At 45.6% G+C, this 16,925-nt stretch overlaps 1 protein-coding gene across 1 annotated transcript in view; it reads left to right on the top strand.

Annotated features, from left to right (window-relative positions):
- Nucleotides 1-16,925, top strand: part of FRMD4B (FERM domain containing 4B) — an 84,750-nt gene that overhangs the window by 24,307 nt on the left and 43,518 nt on the right. The window contains 2 exon segments of the mRNA XM_029083636.1: nucleotides 678-770; nucleotides 4,747-4,831. Of these exon segments, the coding sequence (XP_028939469.1) occupies nucleotides 678-770; nucleotides 4,747-4,831 (178 nt within the window).

The following is a 16,925-nucleotide window of genomic DNA, read 5'->3' as shown; positions in this document are numbered from 1 at the left end:
TGGGTGCATGGTGCTGGGCTGGGTGCTCAGAGGGAGTGTGTGGCCTCTGGAGGGCACCCATGTCCCAGCCTTTCTGGCAGCCACAGGCTTCTGTGCTTCTCCTCAGCCCCAGGGAGGTTTATGGGGGTTTTGGGGGCATTTTTGTTTTCTGACTACTTTCAGTCACTGCTGTTTTATACAGCTGCCTTATTAAATGAGTGTTCCTGTGGTAAACCCCTCTGCTCCAAAGTGGGGTTTTATCTCATGCTGGGGATGTGGCAGCAGAGCCATGTGGTCCCCATGTGGCAGATCAGACCCATTTCTGCTCTAGGCAAATGTCCAGCTGCTGCTAGAGATGAGATCCCTCCCCTAGATATGGGAATTCGATGGAAGCATCACCACCTATAGCAAAGGGAGGGTATTTCAATAATATTTAGTTTTTACAGGTGCTGTGCTATGACTTTCTGCTGCAGCTGCAAATAGGACTGCAAAGAACGTTCTCCATCATCCAGAAGTGAATCACGTCAAAATCTGAAAGTTAAGAAAAAAGGAAATAATTTGAGATGTTTGCCTGCCTCAGAGCCAAATCTTGCACTTCTTTTAAAAGTAACACTTGGAGCAAACAGGAGCACTGGAAAGTTCCTGTTTCTGTATTTCCTGTCCCAGTTTTTAACCACCTCCCCAACCTGTTCCCGCAGAGGTCAGAGCGTCTGGCTGCAGCTGGATCACCGAGTCCTGGACCATGACTTGCCCAAGAAACCAGGCCCGGCAACTTTGTACTTTGCTGTTAGGTGAGTAATTGTTTCCACAAAGAAAACATTACACTTGGGTTTATTTATCAGCAGGGGCTTTTGTTTAAAAGAACTGATTACAGATTTGATAAAGGAAATAAATGTCAAAGCGATATATTATTTTTAGAAGGAGATTAGGTCCTGGATAGGTGTTGCTCTCTTTTGTGTTTAACTATCAAATAAAGTGGTTTGGAACCTGCTACTTTTTAAACTGTTTCTAGGACATTGTTCCTAGGGTTTTTTGTTTTAAACTCTGTATTTTAAATATCTGCTTTGCCTGAGCGCTAGGCTTTAATACAGTTTGTTTAAACAATTTACTTTTTCTTCCTATGTTTACTGAAGGGGATTGCTTGATGGCTTCTTTGCTCATACAACTTAAGCCAGTTCCCAGGAGAGAATAAAATCCCTGGCAAAGTGATGATTTTTGGCAAATGTAATTACATTACTTTAGGGCTTTTGCTGGCAAAATTCTCCTGGTTAAGGGCCTGAAAAGAAACCCATGTCCTACAAGACAGAGCTGGGCTGGCAGAAAAGACCAAGCATCATCTTCTTAATATTGTTTGAGTTTTTCTTTTCCTTACAGTCTGTGAGGAAAATGAGGGCAGACTGACCTCATTTGCTTTTCATATCTTAGTAAATTTAAGCCTTGTGTGCTTAATTATTTGAAGCAGTTCCAAAGCAGAGCTTCTTGTGTAGTTGGGTCAGTTGGCACTGTCACCTCGCCACATCCTCCATGTCCTGGTCATTGAGGGAACGGTTCAAACAAGCAGCACTTTGTTTTTGCTGAATATGTGCTTATTTGTGATGGAGTTCAGAGCTTCTTTTACCTTCTCCACTTCTAATAGGGAAAAAAAATAAATTAAAAGGAATTATGGGCTCCTCAGTATATTCACTGTGAGAATGTGGGAAGCTAAAATCTATGACTGCCCAAGAAAGCTGTGAAGGTGATCGTATGACTTGAGCATTTATTTGGTTGGGGTTAGTGCTGTTGGCTCATGATGTTCTTTTTGGCCATCTCTGTTGCAAGATGGTCCTCTACAGGACAGGGTGTGCAGAAGCCTGGGCAAGAGTTAATGTGGGAGGAGTGGGCTTGGAAAGATCAACTTCTCGAAGCTACTTTTAAGCCTGACTACTCTGGGGTTGTGAAATCCAAAACAAGCAATTAGGAGCTGAGGAGGTGGGCAGTGAGTGAGAAGCAGGGCAGGAGGAGGAGAATACAGAAATTATTAGCAATATAAAAACTGTCTGTTCTGTAGAAAATAGATAATCCAGCAGAAGAGCCACTTCACAACCTGCAGCTCTCTGCTTTGTTATGACTTTCTGGGTAAGACCTTTGCTGCATGGCCGATGCCTTGGGTGGTTAGTTCAGACTCTTATCTCATGTGAACATATTTGCGTTGTCACAGCCTGCTCCTTAATTAAACTCCCATGAGAGCAGCCAAAATACCCAGTTGCAGCTGTGTGTGCCCCTGGCTGGAATGGAAAAGCATATTTTGGGTGTGGGGCAAGTGGCATGGAGGGGATGTGGGTGTGAACCCCAGCACCTGGCTCTCCTTCCATGAGTGGCAAATATGCAACAGCATGAGTTCTCAGCATCTCCCAGCACTGCACTGGACAATTTCCAGTAGCAATACTGGAGATGGAGGGGATCCCCAGATACCTGGTTATGACCCTCCTTTTCTTCATAGCTCCTCAGCCCTGAGCTTTTGCAGATCAGTAATGAAACAAACACATGATAATTGCTTCAGATTTTAATTATTTTTCTTCAGCTGGCATAAACTCAGTCCAGTCACGTAAGTTTTCATATGGTACACGCAGCTGGTGAAGGCTCTACAATGCAGATTTAGGACTTATAAAAGTGTCATTCTAGTTCCAAGAATGCTGACAGCATCGGAAATAAAAGCAGAACATAGACTTTATGGTGTTCCTAAACATGTCTGCCATCCCCTGAGCATCTTTATCTCTGTGGTCCAGTGTTCCCCATCTGTACTGTGGTGATAAGAGCATACAGCTTGAACTATAGAGCAGGCAGAACTGACTGGGGTGGGGGGCAATGTCTCCCCAGTGCCCTCTTCCTAAACCCAGAGATCCTGCAGTCTCCTGCTCTGCCCCAGCAGTGACTGGGGAGCTCCTTCTGTTGGGAGACAGGGGTTCTATCCTGCTTCTGAGGATAAGTCTGACTCTCAGTCAAAAAAAACTGCAAGTACAAGTGAGGTCATTAGTTGAGGAAAATCACCTTTTTGGTGCAGCAGAGGGAGGAAGGCTTTAGCAGGCTGAGGAAGATCCATGCTCTGAAGTGGTGGTCTGGCAGCAGGTTGGGAAAGGACAAAGAGTGAAGCTTCTGTTCTCTGATGCTCTGCATTTCTGGAGAGAAACTCTCAAGTGTATTTAAAGTGAAGTTTAGCAAGGCTGTTGGAAAAAAATATATCAGGTGTGATCAAGAGAGGGTGGACATACCTATGGCTCCTACAGTTTTCAGTGAAAGGTGAGTCATGGAAATGGAAAATAGCCTTTCAAATGTCTGGGGCAGGCTGCTGGGCTGGAGTCTGCCCCTCAGACAGGCTGCGTGCCTGTAAAATGAATAAATTATCTCCTTGTTCTAGGGAGTGCTTTAAAATTAATTTGATGGAACATGCTGTAGGAATGCAAAATATTAAAACAATTACTATTTAATGTATTGCTTGTCTCAAGTTATAGCATAAATATTGCGCGTGTTCCTAACAAGTGCAGCAGGTGCTGGCTTTACTGCATCCTACTGTGTGTTCCATGCTGCTGCTGTGGACTTCTTCCAATGTCTTGTAAATCATCTACACCAAGAGATCAGTGGCTGGAGCTTGAGGCTGGGAGGAGCCATAGGAGCACCATGGGGCTGCAGGAGGGATTGGCTGGGTTCTGATAAACTTAGTGGGCTGTGTTCCCTGTGCTGGCCATCCAACCTTCCTGCTGTCAAAGGCAAGACATTGAGAAGCCCTGGTGTTCTCTGCAGCAGTGGTGGTGGCCCAAGTCTGCTTGGATGGAAAAAAAACTCCATACCTTCTGTTTAGCATCAGATGAGGGAGTCTGGACCCAATGCATTCATCCTCTATAAGAAGTTGAAGTTCAAGTATACTGCTTTCTGATCCAGCTAAAGGAGGATTGGCAGGACCACATTCATGTGAATTTGTCTCTCTCTAAATGGACTTGGCAGTTCTGTGTTCCTCAAATTAGAGATGTGTTTTCTCCACACCATTTAATGCATCTCGGCACTGTTTGGTTTGGTGCCCCGAGTGAGTCAGGGTGGCACACTGACAGGTTGTATGTGATTTTTTTTGCAGAGTGCCAGTGGCATAAGTGATGTTTGGTGTAGATATATCACAAACTGGGACTCATCTGCTGACCTTGGCTGGGCCAGAGTAACCAGTAATGGGATTGCTTTTGCTGGTGTGTGCTTCTGTGGTGCACCCATGGCCCTGGGAAGAGGAAGCCGAGGATGGGCTGTGGAGGAAGGCAGTGAGCATTGTGCAGAGTGGTGTCTGTGAGGCTGAGCTTGTTTCAGCCCTTCCATGTCAAACCCTGGTTTTGGGGCTCCCATTGCCATTAGGATGGATGTGCCTAGAGGGATGGAGCTGAGCCCAAAGCGTTCCTTGTGTGGTTTTTTGCTTGTTTGCAGTTACCTTTTCCACTTTTGTGGCTTTATCTGCACATGAGGGATGGGTTTTGCTCCTTTAACGCTTGACAGGGTTTTCAAATGAGATGAAAAGTCATCCAGTATCTACAATCTATTGAACAAGGAGCTTGTCCTTCCCTGTGTGCTGGCGGCCTGTGATTTTTCTGCTTGTTCCCTCCTAATAGGCAGGAAATTAAGTGCAGTAGCTCATAGTTCCTCTGTGCCATTTGACTGCTGGAGAACAAAACATTGAGGAAATAAAATTGTTTGGGAGGAAGATTAAATCTATTCAAGAAAGTAACTGCTCTTTTTTTTTTTTTTAATTTTCAGGTTCTACATTGAAAGCATTTCCTTTCTCAAGGACAAAACTACAGTAGAGCTGTTCTTTCTGAACGCCAAGTCCTGTGTACATCAGGTAAGGCTCAGCATCTTTCAGAGCTTCTTGTTATGCATCTTCCTTTTGTTGCTTCTCTGCTACTTACATGATCCTGCAAACTTGCTAGGAGCTGCATCCAATTTCTAGATGTTATTGAAGTATTTAGATCTCAGCATGCTTACTTTCCTTCTTCACTTCAATGCTGATGCTTCAAGCAAATGGATAAGGGTGATGATGGTTTCCTGGTCCTGTTTTTGCAGCCCTGCTGTGTGGTCAGTACACTAGAACAAGTCTTAAATACTCAAAAGCTTTGAAGTTGTTTGAAATCTGGGTTGTAACTTTGCAGGTAGGCTCTGTCTCAGTGGTGTATCTGTCTATACACTGCATAGGAAACATTCAGGACAAGTATCTCTTTACTGATCTCGAGTCAAACTTGTCCCAAGCAGAAAAGACCTGTGAGGAAGGTTCTACACTGTGAACTTGGTCCTTAGTTCCCTGATTTCCTGCCTTAATTCAGTGAAGTAGTAAAGTAATAAAACCTATAAAGCGGCAAAGCTCGTTATTGAAATACTTTCTTAATTTCCTCTCTGGTTAAGAAGCTTCTGGTGTTTTTGTAAAATGTTCAAATTGGTAAAATATATATTTTCAAAAGTTACTTCATGACTTGGTAGCTAAAATCTTTAAAAGAAAAAAAAAGGTTGATCTGCAGCAGATACATCTTGGTCTGAAAAAAAGTGGTGTGGCAGCCACCTTTACCATGTCCCTAATAACCAGTGGTGCACCAGCAGCTGCAGTTCAATGAACTTTAGAAATGTCTGATGTTTCTGGGATTTTCCAGTTAATGTCAAAATCGAGAATCTGCTGCTTTTTTTCCTTTTTGTTCATGGTTCAATCAGTCTAAGAGGGTTACTTGGTTCTTAAAACCTTTTCTTGGAAAACAATCTTGTATCATTAGCTGGTGGTGGAGCTCAGTGTAGCCAGCCAAAGTTTTCACCTTTAATGTGCTTCATATTTTAGAGGAGTCTTATTCCTTATCCAATATTCATTATTTTATGGTGGGATCAGAAACCTGATGTGAAAGTGGTTAATGGTAAAGCTGTGGCTGTGCTTTGTACAGGAATTGCTTTCTGGAAGATTGGAGGAAATTGGTACCTTTTTACTATATGCTAAAGTTTTAAAGATGCTGGAAGAATTTCGGGCTTCACTGGTTAAGATTAATAAAAAGCAAATCTCCATTTGACATATCTGCTATTTTAAATGAAGGGTCTTAGCAACTTGTAGTCATCCTTTTGGGGAAAACTGGAGCAGTTCAACTAGACAGCACAAATTTTGGAATTGGAAAATGGGTCTGGTTGTAGGATGGAATGTGAACAATGCCAGTGCTATTGAAGCACATGCTAGTCCATGTTAAAACATTTTGGTGCAAGTGTATGTCTATGTATAAAGCATAAGAGAAAGCAAAGGAGAAGAGAAGTATAAAAATGCCCTCACTGATCATAGACACGTGTGTCATCAAACCAATAAGGTTTGGCCTGGATCAATATTATTCAAGCAGCATAACTTCATATTTCTGAAATGAAGCACTGGTAGCATGTGAAGTGCTGATGATGCACAGAGCACCACGATGAGCAGACTGTGCATCATCCAGTTGAGTTCAGGGCTTGGGGAGCTGGGAGAGGTTTGAAGCCTGGTTCATATTTTTCTCCCATGGCTTGTGAGGTGTGTGCTCTAATAGCAACCCAAAGTGCTGGCTTCCCTTTTCCTGCGAGCAGAACTGCCAGAAGCAGGGAGGGTTTTCTGTTGTGTCCAGTTTCTGTGGTCAGCTGAGGAGGGATGAGGAGCGTCGCTTCCTCCTGAGGAGGATCTCTGCAGGAAGCACTGAGTGATTCAGCACGTAACGAAAGTCAAGAGCTCCCGCTCTGCCTGCAGCACTTTCTGTGCTGGGTGGCTTCACAGCCCAGCTTCAGGAGAAGCCTACAGCTACTTCAGCAGGTGCCAGTTTGATTACTTTCAAGATACATTTGATCCAGTGGTTTTTAACCTTCAAATTAGGTGGTCTTAAAATATCTCATCCTACTTGGTAAACTTCTGGTCAGTCTCTAGCTTTCAAATAGTGCATGAAGTGCACATGGGACCAACTCTCATATTTAAGTCCACAGGACATGGAGAAAAGGGCGCACAAAGGCACCTCAGATGTTCTCCCACAGCATGTATGCTCCTGTGGTGCTGCCAGGCTCCACTGTGCTATGGGGAAGGAGGTGCAGGATGTGGGACGGGCAGTATCTGCTCCTGGATATGAGCAGATCCCCAGCTTTGGTGAGATAAGTGGCTGATGGTCGCTGATGACAGTGAGGAATGTTCCCTGGCATTTCTCAGTCATTAGTCCAGCTCAGGAAGGTTAGACCTGCCTCAATTTAGCTTTTCTCCCCCAACCACCCACCCCCCTTCTTTCCAGCACCTTAAAAAAGCAGGAATCTATACCCAGCCCATGTCCTCTGGCTGCTCCTCAATGCATGAGGTGTGCTGGCTGGAGGATGCCCTACCAGAGCCATATCCTAACCTGGATCTTTGCACGAAGCTTCTACTCTGTGTGGGCCAGGAATGTGGCTCAGATGATAAATGCTGCAATACCTGGGGTGTGAGAAGACCTACATGGATAAGATTGCTTAAAAGCCAGTCATGTTTTTTTTGCTTTCACAAAGCTGTTTTCACAGTAGCTTGTTCCCCACAGGGGATACGATGGGTTGGAAGAGCACCAATCCAGGGTGGTGCAGAGGACTGATGCTTGAGGGAGATTGTTTGTGTCTTTTAGACATTCCTGAGTGCTGGCATGTGTTGACAGCACAGCAGTGTGTAGGTACCCATGCTTCCATGGCTTGTGTGCTTTAAAGGAAAACAGTGCTTTGGTGAGCAGGTGATGTTGCCTTGTGTGTGAGATGATGCATGTCAGGGCTTCTTCCAGCATGTAGGACACCCCATAAGAGCCAACTAAAGGCTGGGGTGAATACAGCCAGTCTGTTGGCAAAGCTTCATGCCAGTCCTTCTTCTGGAGGGGTTTATCCATGGCAAATGAGGTTCAAAAGCTGCATCAGCAATGTATCTGCAGTATTCTTTGAGAGATCTGTGGACAATCCTGTGTGTGAAATCCTGTAAGTGGCTGTATCTAATCAAAAAGAATGGTCTCTCCCTAATGAAGTATGGCATCTCTGGGTTTAGGCTGGAGCTGCTGGGCAGTGTGTGTTGGCCATCTTTCCCCAGATGACTCCAGAGAGGTTTTGCTCCCAGCTGAATAAAAAGTCAGAATAAATAATATAACATATTAAATATATTAATTATATAATATATTCCAGGATATGGTTTCTGAATAATAAAAAATGGAATAAAAGCCTGCATAAAATTTCTGAGAAGGATGAAAGTTGGCTTGTGATCTGTAGTGCACAGCCACACTCTCTTTCGTCACCTTTCAACTCCACAATCCTTCCTGCAAATCCCTCTGTTCCTTTCTGCAGATCTGGTAGCGCTTTACCCTGCTAAGGGCTGGAGGAATCTGGGCCTTGTGCATTTTGCAATTTCTGTAGACATTTTGGCAAGGGAGGGACAAGTAGACAATAAAATCTCTACTGCCAAAAATGTATTTCTACTCCCCACCCACTCCCCCATGTCTGTGTTCTTCTATACAGTCAAAGCTCCTTTGTGCCTCTGGGACCTTTGCTGCAGTGCCCCAGGTTTGTGCCTCCTCTATGACATCATTGTTCTCTGCACAATCCCCCTCTGCTTCACCCTCATACCCCGTGAGCAGCCAGGGAGCCGGGGGGGTCCCCTTTGCCCAAAGCACAAGAGGGTTGAGACCTTATTTTTACTTTTGTGCATCGTGTTTTAGCAGTGTTACAGTTCCAGAGCTGGGTAAAAGAATCACTGTTAGACCCAGCACAAGGTGTTCGCGGCTGCTCGTTTCCACCACACCCCCATCTTCTCCCACCATCGCATCAGCACCGACATCTTCCTTCTGCACAGTGTAACACCACACTGCATTAAACGCCTGGAGAATCAACTTCCTTTGCGGGATTTGCCACCACAACCCATTCAGTGTTTTCTGGCCTTGGCCTCCCCATGTCTCCTTGCACATCAACTGAACACAGCGTTTGCTCTTCTACTTGTAAGAGCGCCCAGTGTTTCCTCACCGCTGGTGCGTGCATAAATCTTGGCCTCCAGCCCATATAGCAAATGCTGCCAGTGCTCTCGCTCTACCCTCCTTTCATGTCAAACTACCTTTTTTTTCCCTGGTCTGATGCTGCTGTCCCCAGGCCCTCTTGGTCCTGTGTGGTCCAGCCAGATGCATGGCTCCTGCTCTCCAGTATCCGTGCTTTTTGCTTTGGAGCTTGGAGAAGCTGTATCTGCTGCCAGGAACAGCTTGGACCACTGAGCAGGAGGTGGGAGCTGGTGAAACTTTGATCTCCAGGTCTATGGAAGGGCCTCCCAGTGACTGAGTTATAAGCTTGTTTATCTACATGTATTTTGGGAGAATGCAATGGCTGGAAGGATGCTTTGTGTCATGTCTGGGCTCCGTTTTCCTACATGCCTCTTTTTTTCAAGGCTTTGAGAGCCGCTGCCTGAAAACCTTCAGTGGTGACAACTTCAATTTAAAAGCTTTCTTTCCTGTCATTGACTTTAAGAAGCTGGGTTTAGATTTATAGCTATCTCTGAAATCTACTGTACAGCTGGAATTTAAAATAATGAAAGCCTCGCCCTGGGTTTCAGGTGTAATGGGTGTCTGGCATTGATGTGTTTGCACAGGGATAGGGGAGCTTTGTAACATGTCCAGTGTGTTATTGCACAGCCCATGACCATAGCTGGGATACTTTTAAGGAGGTGGGTCAGAACTGGTCACGCACATCTTGATGATAACTTTGGAAAGATAAATTAGTCTTTTCTTCTTTCAAAACAGCCAAGTTTGGAAAAATAACACCCTACTTGGCTAGCAAAGCACTGTCACGTTTATTATGCATTAGAACGAACCTCCATACAGCTCTGCAGCCGTACGGTTGACTCTTTGCCAGTCCTTAAAATACATTCTGTAAACGAAGATCTTGGTCAAGTTGGCTGTGTTCCCCTTTTCCTCTCTGGATTTGGGTGTTGGAGGGTTTATTTAATTTCTCATTTGTTTCAAGGACTTGCAAGAATTGCTTTAAAAAAAAAGGAAGTTAAAGGCAGTGGAAGTTTTTAGAGGAGTCTGTAACCATGATAGCTTTGTGAATGGTGATGCTTGTGAGCACTTGGCAGCCTGAAGACCAGTGCTTACCAAGAGGAGCTGTTGAAACAGACCCCTGGTGTGAGCATAAAGTCTGGCTGGCTTCCAGCTCATGGAGAGTAAAGTGGTCATATATCAGAGAGCTCTCGAAAGTTTTATAACAGATATTTCCTAATTCTCCCCCATCCCTAGGGAGAGGGGAGCGTTCCCATGCAGCCTTGTAACGCAGTGTAGTGTGATCCCAGCCAAGGCTATTAAAATCCACTCTCTCCGTTGCCTCTATTTGCTCTTCTGCTCCCAAAGACGGCACACGTAAAGCCCAGGACGAGGATCAGCAGGACCAGTTGGCCTTCTGCACCTTCAGGGCTGTTATCTTCCATGGGTGCTGGCAGCCACCTCCATGGCTCAAACCCCCCAGCAGCATGTCAGCAGATGAGAAGGATGGAGCATGGTTATTCCTGTGAACAAAATGTGACAGGAGGAGGAGGAGGCAGGACCCACTGCTGATGTAAACTGGCCCATCGCCATGGAGCCTCCCTACTCATTACTCCATGAGACCTCATGTGGGGCTGTGCTGGTGGCTTGGAGAGGGACTTGGCCATGGTGTGGGTATAGTCAAGGGACTTCCCACAGTGCCGCTGAGGTTGGTCCCAGGCTGCGTGCTGTAAAGGGTGATGATGCCCCAGGGACCTGTTGAGGCTCTTGCCAGGGGAGGTGTAGGTTGTGTCCCAGCTGGGCTGGCTGCTTGCATATGAACTCTTGGTTTGCAGCCAAAGTTTCATACCTTGCATCTCTCAACGCAGTCACCTCCTCCTGGGTCTAACTACTGGCATTATTTGCAATGGAGAGTTTTGCACCTTTGATCTCCTGACCACAGAGTAAAGATGCTGTGACAGCTCAGCCCGTTCTGTTGTTGGTGTGTGATGGGTATCTCACGGCAGTGCTGCCATAGGAAAGCGAAAGGCTGGGATTATATGTTAAGTCTGATGACACTTGCCGCATACCCTGGCTTGCAAACAAGGAAGTCTTTATGTCCTTCCTCCCTCCTCTGCTTTTACTCTTCTATTAATGAAAAAAAAGCAGCACTAAATATGTTCCTGTTGCGCTGAAGTGTGCAGACAAGTCTCGGAGCAGCTGCTGCTGTCCCTGGAGTTTCATCTCAGTGTTGGCTCAAGCACAAAACACAAACAAGGGAGATGGATGAGGGTGGCTGGCAGAAACTGCAAAATAAAGGGTGGAACAGAGGAACCTGAAGCTTTTACTCACCATGAGGCACAACCAGCTTTTTTGTTTTCAGCTGAATTGGCCGAAGCTGCTGAGGTGGGAAGCAGCAGGTCCTGCCAGGAGAGAACCGTGGTGGCTGCTGCCTGGATACTGAGCTGTGTTTTGTCTCAGGTCATGCTCTCTCTCATGTGGATAGAAAGGGCTGTGAGGCTTAGTGGATGAAATGAAAGGTGTCATGGACCATCTAATGCTGTGAAGCAGCTGTGAGGCCTCCTGAGCCATCCAGGCTGTGCTCCCTGTGAGGTAAATGCAGCATGAGTGCAAATCTGAAGTGCCCTTTTGAGGAGGGTCAGAAGGACCAGCCTTTAATTAGTTTCTGTAGGGGCTTGTATTCTGTATCTCCTGCTGGTTTAGAGCTTTACTTTCTCTCCCTAACATGCTGGATGTGAACACTTGCTTTGCTGTGCTTTTTCTCAGCCCATGGTTTCTGCCTTTCAGAAACTGGTCCCAGTTGAGATGCTCAGCAAAATCTGGAGCTTCTGATGCAGGATGGGATGGGGGTGGAGTGTCCAGTGCATGGCAGGGCAGCATGAACAGCAGGTGACACCACCAGGACTGAGATGTTGGTGTGAATGCTGTTCATCAGGACAGGCTTTTTAGAGTTGGAGGGTTATTTGTTTCTGCCATTGTTTGCCTCCTTGGCATAATTACCCAGCGCAGCCTCACCGACAGAGCGAGTTGTTGAATTTCCCTGACCTAGTTCCTCTCACGCTGCTCAACTTGTGTCGTGTGAGAGGTTGTGGCCAACAACCCCTCCCCTCCTCAGTCTGTCCCAGGAGCTCAGGCCACCTTCTGCAGCCTCTGCTTCCAAAGGAGTCTTCAATGCTGAGAAGCTGCTAAGCTTTCAGCTCTGTAGGGCTCTGCCTCTCCATCCTCTGGCTGTCAGGACACGTCGTGGGGATACTGGATCCCCTGTGGGAAGTCACAGCGGTGCTGGGTAAGGGGACGGGTACTGGCATTGCTTTCTTCACTTGTGCTGGGTCCACACCCAACAAATTGCCTCCTTCAGTTTGGACATCTTGTTGTACACATTCAGGTCCTTCCCTCTAATTGCACCCTTCTATCTCTCAGCTTTTTTAATCACCTTTCAATAATCACGGATAATTATATTGAATATTGGGGCTGTCTTGAGGCTATTCAATCATCGTGTGTGTGTTTGGTTAATATATATATTTTTAAAGAGGCTGGTTTGAGGGTAAGAGGTGTGTTACTATCTCAGTTCTCAAATCTCCATGTGAAATGTTTTTGTTGTCAGTGTTTAACCTCTGGAGGCTTTATGTGCTTTGAACAAACCACAGCACTTTTCATTTCTTGCTTTGGCTCTAAAGAGTTAAACATGGGAGTTCCTGTGTTGCTTTTTTTTTTTATCTGAGTTTACAGTCTAAAGATTTGCTTAGTGCAGTTAATGCTCATCTGACTATCATCATTCTTGATCTGTTTTCATCAGGATTTCAGACTTGTATCTCTATGACAGTAAATTCTCATGTTGTTGCTGTGTCTAATGAGGGTTCATGGCTCTATTCATCACCGAGCCTTGTGATTTTTATCACATTCATAAGCCTATGTCTGTGCAGCAAAAGACTTGAGCTCTTATCTGAATCAAGGGCTAAACTCTGCCCATGGGTGCTGAAGGCAGGAGTTGGTCTTTACTCCTGGCTGAGATAGTGACCTGTTCCTAATTGCCACCTGGTTTGGATATCTGCTACAACCTTTTATTATTCTGATGTTTGTCAGTGTGACAAAAGCCAACACCTGAATCTGCTGGACCAAATGCAGTGTGCAGATAAGCCAGTGGCTTTTTGGAGAGTTATGCAAGAGGCTGAATCTGTCTCGTTGGTTAAAATGGTTGGTCCCTGTGCAAACTCTTATTGGAAAATATCAGTTTCATCCCCTCCCTGGAGCTGCACCCACTGTTTAAACTTATTTACATCTAAAATGTAGAAGACTCAGATTCCATTATCTGAATTACATCCATCTACTTAACCTCACACTAGTGACCTTGTTCCCACTTGGGATAAATCTAGGAAAACATCTTCTTCAACATGTGGCCATGAAAGCACTCGCTGCCCTGGCTCCCAGGGCCCCTCTCCTGCTCGCTGATGTCTCTGTATAATTACCCTGGCAATTGCAGGCAATACAAATGAATCTTACAGCCGTTTTCCCCCATCTCTTTGAATTACAACCTTGCTGTTAAAGTGATGCTAAAACAGAGGGACCTCCCCCCACCCCAACCTCGGGTGCAGAAAGCTGGTTATAAAATCCAAATATTGCCTGAGTGGGAAGAGTCATGGTCCTGTGCTCCTGTCTGAGTGACATGTATCGCTGGATGGATTTGTGTCAAGCCAAGGGCTGTCCAAACTCCTTGACAGCCCAGGGCTGGATTACATTATAGCAATGGCCAATTGGGGAGCCAGATGGCAAATAATGTTATATTATGATGGAAAGTAATTCCAAGCTCAGAGGGAATTGTCCAAGAGACTGTCACTTGTATAGCACTAGTCTGTTAGATAAAGGCTGTGCTGGGCTTTGGGATCCTTCGCTTCAAATCCTTGCCCTACCACTTACCTACTGTGGGACCTCAGGGCAGTCCCTTCACCTCCCTGCATCTCTCTTCTCTTTGATTTTTAGCCCCTTTAAAGGGTAGGAGTTGTCCTGATTGCTCTTTGGGGTTTTCTTTAGTGCAGAGCCTCCCTCAGAGTGGTCCCAGTCTCCTGCCACTGTTATTTCATGGCAATAAGTGATGATAATTAGGTCTAGTCCACCCTGTTCTGAGGTTTGCAACAGCTGGAGAGCCATGGTGGCAGCCCTGCAGCTGGAGTGTCCTGTTTGTCCTCTTTGCACGAGTCAAGCCACCTTCAGTGTCTTGTTTGAGAGGTCAGGTTAGGGAGGATCTTCTTGCCTGTTCATTCCTCAACGCAGCTTCTAAGCAAAAACTGAGAACATTGGCACAGCAAAACCTTCATGGTGAAAGCAAGGATGGAAACTTCATCACCTGAGGAAGGCAGTCTCCCTTCAGCCTGTTTGGTCTCCTAAATCCCTAAATGAAGTGGCTTGTGGGATCACTTTTAACATTTGTGGCAATGCCATAGCAGCCTAGTACAGTGACCAGAGTTTCATAGTGCTTCTATTTAGGACTAAGTAAATAAACATGGAAAAGCAGCCTCGTAATTACTATTGCTAATTAGTTAATGGTTGTGAGGTGCTTTGAAGATGAAAAGTGAAGAGGTGCTTGGTTATTAAGTCCCTAACACCCCTGTAACGCCAGCAGCAGCTATTGCTGTGGGTCAGCAGAGACTCACTGCTGCAGTAGCTTACAGAGTGCTGCAGAGTTTTTCTTGGAGCCAGCAACAAAGAGAAGAGGGCCTTTGATGTGAGAATTGCATTTGGATAGTTAAATCTCAATGCTTAGAAGGTGATGAGCTGCATGTAGCTGATTCTGCCTTGGGGCAGGGAGATGGTCTTGATGAGCTTTTAAAGTTCCTTCTGGCCCTGTTTTCCTTGATTTGGTGGTGCAGGGACAACTTTGCTGAACTAGAGCCCGATTTTTTTTTAAGTTCCCTGAGATGGCATTTTCTCATGGCTGGATTCCCTGTGTGCAGGTGCAGGAGAGCATGGTGCTGGGGTGACCTGATCTCCTGTAATCCTCCTGTTGCTGCAGTTGACTTCCATGGCTGTTTGAGCAGATGCAATTTAAGCTTAAAAAAAGGCAGTTCAGATGTGCATGACAAAGACTAACCTGATACAGACCTGGAAGTAACAAAGTGCCTTAAAATTGCACCTACATGAAGAGTTTCTGGGCTGCAATCCTTGCCTTTTCTCTTGAGCGTCAACATGAAAGAGATCTGAAGGAAGGATGAACTTCAAGCTAATTTTTTTTTTTCCCTCTTAATTTGCGATCTGCCCCTCCTCTTCTAATAAAATATGTCTGGGAATGCTTTGGAGGTTATTTCTGCATAGCTGTTGCCACACCTGTTGGGAAGGGGAAATTCCTCTTGGTCTGCCCTCGCGGAGCAGCCTGGGGGAGCGCTGCTGCTGGAATGTTTTATTGACAAAGCTGGAAAAAAAAAACCCAGAACCAAAAAACAACTTCCTTTCCATGAAAATTGAATTATTTGTTTATTCACTTCTGAATTTAGTCTCTGTGGGCCAGACCTGCAGCTGTGGTAAATTAGCTCAGCTCCAGATGTGCCCTATATATTTTGAGATGTCATTTCCCTGTATCTGTATGTAATTCTGTAGGTCTTCCTGCTACCCTGGTTTTGGCACTATTCCAGCTTTTGGTCTGCTTTGTCCCCTCATTCAGCCAACAGATCCAGGAGATGGAGGATGTGTTGGGATTTTGGTGGCAGGAGACAGGCATTATGTCCACCACCTTCACTTGCAGAAGGTCAACGAGAAAAACTCTCTCTGTGGGATGGTTTCTGGGCTCAGGTTTTGTCCTTTACAGACAGTTGGCAGGATGCAGTAGGTCTAGGGGTAGATTTGATAACCCAGAAGTCCAAGTTCATCTCCTTTACTCTTCCAGTGTTACTGCTGGTCACAGTGTAGAACCAAGACCAGCATTTTTGCTTGTAAGAAACTAACTTTGGAAGATTACCCTTAAGCTTGCAAGCAAGAACAAAAGGATCCTTGTGGAATTTTTATGTTTTGGCATTTATCAGCTGCACACCTCTGAAGTCACCAAGTGCATAGTGCTGCCAGGCCAGGACTGGTTTTGGAGTGGGGTCAAGACACAGGAGAATGGGGGTCCATGTGGTTTTTCAGAACATTACACTACAACTCCAGTGTACTTGCAAGAACTGGAGGCTGTAAGATCCAGACTGTGTGGGGCAAGGGAAGCTTAGTTATATTATGCTTGTGATTAGTGAGTATTACTTATCTAGGATCAGGAGTGTGTGTACAACCATCACAACAAAGAAGTGTGGTCCCTGCCCTGAGGAGATGCTGTGCTTCAAGCCATAAAAATACCAAATCACAGAATGATAGGGGTTGGAAGGGACCTCTGAAGATCTAGTTCAACCCTCCTTAGAGCAGGATCACCTAGAGTAGATCACACAGGAACACATCCAGGCAGGTTTTTAATGTCTCCAGAGCTGGAGACTCCACAACCTCTCTGGGCAGCCTGTCCCAGTGTTCTGTTACCCTCACAGTAAAGAAGTATTTCCTCGTGTTTAGGTTGAACCTCCTGTTTTCCAGTTTGTGACCATTGCTCTTTGTCCTGTTGCTGGACACCACTGAGAAGAGTCTGGCCCCATCCTCCTGATGCCCTTTAGATACTTGGAAGCATTGATGAGGTTCTCCCCCTCAGCCTCCTCTTCTCCAGGCTAAACAGACCCAGCTCTCTCAGCCTTTCTTCACATGGTAGATGCTTCTGTTCCCTCCCTCCTGTTTTCCAGTTTGTGACCATTGCTCTTTGTCCTGTTGCTGGACACCACTGAGAAGAGTCTGGCCCCATCCTCCTGATGCCCTTTAGATACTTGGAAGCATTGATGAGGTTCTCCCCCTCAGCCTCCTCTTCTCCAGGCTAAACAGACCCAGCTCTCTCAGCCTTTCTTCACATGGTAGATGCTTCTGTTCCCTCATCAGAGGAAATGGCAGGGA

The sequence above is a fragment of the Antrostomus carolinensis genome, unplaced genomic scaffold (assembly GCF_000700745.2).
Source record: "Antrostomus carolinensis isolate BGI_N321 unplaced genomic scaffold, ASM70074v2 scaffold3522, whole genome shotgun sequence".
In the NCBI taxonomy this organism is placed as follows: Eukaryota; Metazoa; Chordata; class Aves; order Caprimulgiformes; family Caprimulgidae; genus Antrostomus; species Antrostomus carolinensis.
Note: the sequence above shows the minus strand (reverse complement) of the source record. Positions and strands in the feature narration are given on the sequence as shown.